Consider the following 6,506-nt stretch of genomic DNA (forward strand, 5'->3'; position numbering starts at 1 on the left):
TTTTTCTTTCTTCTTTTGAAGATAGTCCTTTCGCTCTCATCGACATCGTACTCCTGACTCAGACTCTCGCCGAGGCAGCCGAAGAGTGCTGCCACGCCTCGCGCACTGGCCAGCCGAGGAGCGATGCGAGGGCGAGATTGAACGGGCGGTAGAAGGCCTCCGCAGCCCTCCGCGTGTCGTTGCGCATCGGGACGGCCTTTGCGGCCTGCAGCGACTCGGCGTGCAGCGCGGCGTACGAGCGAGGCGGCAGCGGCGCCGCGTCGGCGGCGGCGGCGGAGACGGCGCCTCCGAGGAAGGCGACGAGGCTGCGGCGTGCCTCTGCCGGCCTGTCGGTCGGTGGGGAGGGTAGGGCTGGGTGGGAGGCCTGGGGTGGGGGGTGGTGCGACCGGGTGAGGTGCCCTCGCCGTTCGATCAGGTCCTCGACTCGCAGGACGAGCAGCGCCTTGCTGCCAAAGGCGGCGTGCCAGTCCTCGACAAAGGGTTGGTACAGCCCGCGGATGATCTGGTCGCAGTGGAAGAAGACGTCCGAGTAGCGGCGGTCGAGCAGCTCAAACAGGAAGGCGCACCTGAGACACGACCCGGGAGAGGTCCGCGAGAGGCTCCATACCAGGGGGATGGGAGCCTCGCACCGCCGTGCGCCGTGCTCGCCCACACACTCGGAAAAGGCGGCCGTCTGCTCCGTCACGTACGCGTGCAGCCCCTCGGCCGAGGCGCCGTACCGTCGCGGGTAGTGGGCGTGGACCCAGAAGGACGTCTCCAGCCGGTCGACCGGGCTGCGCAGCGCCGCGACCAGCCGCACGCGCTCGCCGTAGAGGGCCCGCATGACAAAGGGCGGCGTCGCCTCGAGCCCTACGCCGCCCGTGCCCATGGCCGCGTCGTGCGCGGCCAGCGCCTGTGGGCGGCACACCTGCCACATCCGATCCCGGTAGTAGTCTTCGCCCGGCTTTAGCGTGGCGATGGAGCGCTCCTTGCAAGGAGCGTACGACTTGCCCCAGGCGCTCGTGTACCGCCCCGCAAACGCAGGGTACCAGCTCAGCAGCTTGTTGCAGTGGGCGAGAATCACACGGCCTTCCTGTGGCATCGGCTCCCACGCCCGCACCCACCGCGCCGCTCCAGAATCGTCAGGCCAATCGTCGAAGCACGGGCCGCTGCGTACCTCCACCCCATCGATCGTCTTCAACCAGCCGAGCGACTCGTCGGAGAACATGTGCCAGCCAGAGATGACATAGATGAGCGGGAGGCAGTGAGGCTGGACGCCGATGAGCGAGGCAACGCAAGGGTTGGCGGCGGCCGTGTAGGAAGGATTAATCGGCATGATCGGCTCCATGGCAGCGACTCGTGAGCACACCTCGTCAAACTTGGTGGGTGCCGGACCCAGTTTGGGGCAGGGCATTACGGCGTTGACCTGTAGGCACACGTGTTTCCCGCGGTGTGGCTCGAGGAGGTGGGGCCGCGCTGCGAAACAAGAATTCGCCGAGGCGATTCCGTTTTATTTACACTGGCCCAAAATTGCCGCTTTTTTCACACGACACTCCAAACATGTACGCCCGTATTCGACTATGCCTCATGCCGCATTTAGCAATGCCACTCACGCGGACAACGCTGTAAGCTCTCTCTTTGTCCTTTAACTTCAGTCGTCTGTGGCAGCCTCCTAAGCCTAACCGCCCCCGAAGGGCGTCTTGCTCCACGCCCACTGCGGCCCCTGCACTGCGTCCATGTCGCCGGTCGGGTGCGTCTCTTCCGCCTCGCGCTGTCGGGAGAGGATCGAGCCGAGCAGCGCGAGCTCCTTCGCTCCTGAGGCAAGCCGGAAGCGCGCGCGGGGACCGTTCGGCGGCTGCACCGACGGGGGTGCGGCCGGGGAGCGCGGGCGGGCGGCGCGCCGAAGCGTGGCAACCCCGAGGAAGCGAGCAGCGACTGCAGCTCGAACTTGAGCCTGCTCGGGTCCGCGGGCAGCGGCGGCCGCGAGCGGAGCAGCAGCCCGACGGTGTCGAGGCTCGCGAGCACCGACTTGAGCGCCTGGACGTCGTTGAGCCGCGACCGCTGCTCGCGAGAGACGGAGCGGAAGCGGCGCCAGCAGGCGGCGAAGATGGAGGCCGAGAGGCCGAGCGAGCAGACAACGGTCGTGAGGAAGCCGCGCGCCGCCGCCTCGAGGCCGGAGACGAGGTTCATCCCGAAGAAGCCGGAGACGGCGGCTGAGGCGCCGACCGCGAGCCCCGCCATCGACAGGAGGAGCTCGAGCCTGCGGGGCGGGGAGAGGACGCGTGAGCCTCGCCCGACCCCTCGCCGAAGGCCTGCGTGGCCGCGGGGGCGGCTCGGGCGCCGCGCGATGCGGTTGCGCTCGTTGTCGAGGGTGAGCTCGAGCACGCCTGGGGGGAGACATGGAGAGAGAGAGGGCTGCGAGAGGGGGTCCAACAACAACAGGGTCGAGGGGCGAGCTCGCGCGCCCTGCGTCGTCTCGATGTTGGCGGCCAGCCTCTCGACACGGTCGTTCAGCGCCTCGAGCCGCGCGAGGTACACGTCGAGCAGCGTCTCCACCACCTCCGCCTCCGCCTCCGCCTCCTCCTCCTCCGCCTCGAGCAGCGCCGCCGCCGCCGCCTCCGCCTCCGCCTCCGCCTCCGACTCTGTATCCGCGTCTCTCCCCTCGCGCGCAACTGCCGCCGCGCCACCGTCCGCCGCGCCGCCCGCCCCGATCGCCGCCGCCGCCGACACGTCGGCGGCAGTGGAGGAGGCGGCGGTCGCGGCAGCGGTTGCGATGCCGGCGGGCGGCACAGACTGCTTCCTCCGCTCGAGGAGGGAGAGGCACATGCCCGCCAGCTCGTCCTGTGTGCGTGCCGTCGGCGCGTGACCGCACCCGTTTCCGCCTCTCCTCTCCCCTTCCCCCCCTCCCCCCTCCCCTCCCCGCGCCTCGTTCTCGAGCACCTCCTGCAGGATCTCCGTCAGCCGGCGCGCACGCGTCCGGAGGTCGTTGAGCGAGATCTGGAGCGGCAGCAGCTGGCCGAGGGCGGCGCCTACCCGCACCGGCGCGGCGCGTGAGCGCTGGCCGTGGCGCGTCGCAGAGGCTTCTCGCCGGCCGCGCGGCGCCTCGGCGCGAGTCGGACTGCGCCGGCGACGAGTCGGTCAGCGCGGTGAGCAGGTCGTTGATGAGCCCGGTGAGGCGCTGCAGCGACTGCTCGAGCAGCGTGAAGGAGAGCTCGTACACAGCCTGCGGGCACACGCCGCGGGCCCGTGAGCCGTGACGCCGCCCTGGGCGGCCACACGCCACGTGCTCTCTCGCGGCGCCTCGAGGACGCGGACCTCAAACGGGTACTCCTCGGCGCCGTCGGCGCGCGAGAGGGCGTCGAGGCGGTGCTGCACCTCCTCGCCGATGGTGCGCACCTTCTGCCGGTCCGACCCCACCATCACCACCCGGTCGTGCAGCAGCACGCCCTTGGCCTCGCCGAGGTCAAAGAGCACGAAACCGGGCCGCACCGCGAGCACCGGCGTCGAGGAGCGCAGCAGCCGCACGTCGCGAGCCGAGAGCCGGACACCGAGGCGCGTGTGCATCGACGTGAGCGTGCTCTGGTACGGCGTGACGCGGCCGTCAGCGCACAGCTCGAACACCGACAGCTCGGGGCCGGCCGCAAACGAAGACGAGGGCGCCGCGAGGGAGAGGGTCGGTGCCAGCGCCGTCGGAGTGCGACGCCGACAGCCAGCGACGCCGCAGCCGGCGCCGGAGAGCAGAGGTGCGCGTCCGAGCAGGTGGTGCGGAGCGCGTGGCTGCAGCCAAAGGAGTGAGGCTAGCGCGAGCTGGAGAATGGCCCCCATCGGCCATCGATCAAAAAAGAATTTGTCGCGGCACGACACTGGGACATCATCCGCGTCGCGAAGAGAGAGTGGACCTGAGCAACAACATGACCTGCAGGCAAATGATCGGAGTGGGAGTCAGAAATGTGGTCCTTGCGCGAGGGGAGCTCGATAGACTCGAGGGGCCAGGATATGCAGCAAGGAGGGCGGAGCTGCGCCGAAAGGCGAAAGAAGCCGAGAGAACAAGGGAACGGCAGGCGGCGGCGCCGCAGGACGAGGCAGAAGAGAATGACGCGACAGAGGAGGAAGTGACAAGGGAGAGAACGACGAGAGTGGGACGGCCGCGAGGTGGCATGAAGGTTGCAGCGAGAATCGGCGAGAGACTGCGAAAAGAGATAGGAAGAGGCAGACTCCCTAGGGTGGGCGACGGCTAGCGCATCACACTCCTCTCCTTAAAATCCCTGTGTGGTGGCGGCGTGCCGTCCTCCCATCCCTCCCTTGGGTTGTCTGTTTTCTTTCTTTCTTTTTTCATCCGCGTCGCTGCGATGGAAGATAGCAAAGTGGAGACGGATCACGCACGCGGTCCGAAAATGGAGCGGAACGTTGAAAACGGCATACACAAGGAAGTGGGGGGGGAAGGGATTTTGGACACAGGAATGTCTCAGCAGCCTCTTACAGAAGATTGACACGCCGGACCTCTCCAACAGCGACAGACGGAAAGCGTTACTAGAGGAGTGTGAGACACAGATCGGGAAGGCGACCTCCGAGTTCCTCGACTGTGAGGTGGAGAGAGGACAGAGATTGACGGAGAAGATGGAAGAAGTGGTCGTCGAACTGCACGGCAACGTACACATCGCGGTATTCGACATCGTACACACCGAGTCAGGAAGGAAGGCGAGGGGGGGAGAGCTTAGAGCAATGTACGTCGAGGGAGAAGAAGAGGTGACATGCCCGAGAACCAAGCAGAAGGTGAAGAAGCGGAAGGTTGTCCGAGGGGGGGCAATCCGAAAGGCGGCAGCGGAAAAGGGGAGGGAGATTAATAAGAAGCGAGAGGTTGACATGAAGGCGGTAGAAAAGCTGCTAGAGCTGACCCAACCCGAGACGGGGGGACAACCCACACCGAGCGAGGGGACGGAACGACTGAAGGAGGAGGTACTCACGTGGGCAGCGTGCGAGAAGGCCATAAGACGATTCAAAAAGGGCAAGGCGGTCGGCTCGGACCTACTCGACGGATACCTACTGCGCATAGCAACGGAGGACATTCAAAGAGACTACTGGCGTCTGCTGGTAGAGATTGTCGAGACAGAAGCGTATCCGAGGGAATGGAATGACTGGATTGCGATGCTAGCGATGAAGCCGGGGGAGGACCCGAAGGAGCTCGATGCTCGAACGAAGGCGCGACCTCTGGGTCCAGCCACAGTCGTTAAAAGGTCTCATGCGCATGCTCCTACCCGAATACGATAGAGCGTGCGCGAGAGTAGTCCCCGGATCGCAATGCGGCTTCACAGCCGGGAAGAACGCGCCAGCGCAGACACTCACCGCGCGCCTGCACGCAGAAGAGTGCATGATAGAGAGAAAGATGTGCGTGAGGGGATACATCGATCTCGGGACCTACTTTATGAGTGTAGTACACGAAGTGCAATGGAAGGTGGAACAATGGGCAGGGGTACCGCCCGACGTGACAGCTGTGATGAGGGCGCTAAGGGAAGGACTTGGGGAGGAGCTACCCTCCCTCCAAGGTAGATACGAGACGGGCTATGGACTGAGCGACCGATTTCCCATCGAGCAAGGCCTCGGCCAAGGGTGCCTCCTTTCGCCCGCACGTAGCAAGCTCATGCTGGCCGTGATGCAGCGAACAGTCAGTAAGCTGTGTAGAGGATTTGATTTCACAGCGGCGGGTGAGAGCGTGCCGCAGCTAGTGTACGCCGACGACGGCCTGTTCCTCAGCAACGACATAGCCACGATGCAGCTCGCGCTAGAGTGCGCCTGGTTAGTGACAAAGATCTGTGGCAACAGCCTCCAGGTCAAAAAGAAGAAGAAATCGGCGTGGTCAGCGACATACTGGGAGAACAACGAAGAGCGGGATGTCGAGGGCTACGAAATGAGGATGCCGGATGGCATGCCGATACCACAGCTGAAGGGAGACGAGAGATACAAATACCTCGGAACGGAGCTAAGGACCGGGTGGGCAAACGGCGAGGGCCAGACGGAAATGAGGGAGCGGTGCGTAGCGGACTGCAAGAGAGTAATCTGGATCATAGGCAACCTACCGCACTTGACAGGAGAGCAGATCCGACGCAACATGGCGCTAGCACTGAGCGGCATTATCGGCTACTACGGCCGGTCCACGGTCATCACATGGGAAGACTGCCAGAGCATCGAACAAGTGAGGGCGAGCGCCCTAAACGCAAAAGGGTACTCGGTAGGAATCCCGCGACTACAAATTTACGATGTGAAGGAGAGAGGAGGGATGGGAATGGAACACGCGTACACGTACGCAGCGGCGGCGCTGATCGATCAAGTGGACCGGGCCCTCAGCGCGGTGGAAGGGGAACCAGCGAGGGTGGCCGTGGAGAGCAGCCTAGCGCACACGTTGAGGAGGCTGGGATGCCGAAGTGACAACCCGCTGGAGTGGAAGCCGAGCTGGGACTGGGAAAGGGAGCTCTCGGACGAACTAATGATCGAAGCATATCTAAAGGCAAAATTATGACGAAACTCGGGTG

The 6,506-nt window shown here is 64.9% G+C and overlaps 2 protein-coding genes across 2 annotated transcripts; both read right to left on the reverse strand.

Annotated features, from left to right (window-relative positions):
• Nucleotides 1-1,327, reverse strand: EMIHUDRAFT_449594 (hypothetical protein; the record flags this gene model as incomplete). The annotated part of the gene is made up of 3 exons (XM_005783299.1): nucleotides 1-325; nucleotides 406-566; nucleotides 630-1,327. Coding segments are annotated over 3 exons (1,182 nt in total), but the record flags the coding sequence as incomplete, so codon positions are not given.
• A 205-nt stretch (nucleotides 1,328-1,532) lies between these two features.
• EMIHUDRAFT_449595 (hypothetical protein) lies at nucleotides 1,533-5,220 on the reverse strand (the record flags this gene model as incomplete). Its single annotated transcript, XM_005783300.1, has 6 exons — nucleotides 1,533-2,366; nucleotides 2,445-2,820; nucleotides 2,920-3,097; nucleotides 3,168-3,202; nucleotides 3,295-3,756; nucleotides 5,152-5,220. 6 exons carry the CDS (start codon nucleotides 5,218-5,220, stop codon nucleotides 1,576-1,578), a joined length of 1,911 nt encoding a protein of 636 aa, XP_005783357.1. The 3' UTR covers nucleotides 1,533-1,575.
• Between the last annotated feature and the right edge of the window lie 1,286 nt (nucleotides 5,221-6,506).

The sequence above is a fragment of the Emiliania huxleyi genome (assembly GCF_000372725.1).
Source record: "Emiliania huxleyi CCMP1516 chromosome Unknown EMIHUscaffold_18, whole genome shotgun sequence".
NCBI classification, from domain to species: domain Eukaryota; phylum Haptophyta; order Isochrysidales; family Noelaerhabdaceae; genus Emiliania; species Emiliania huxleyi.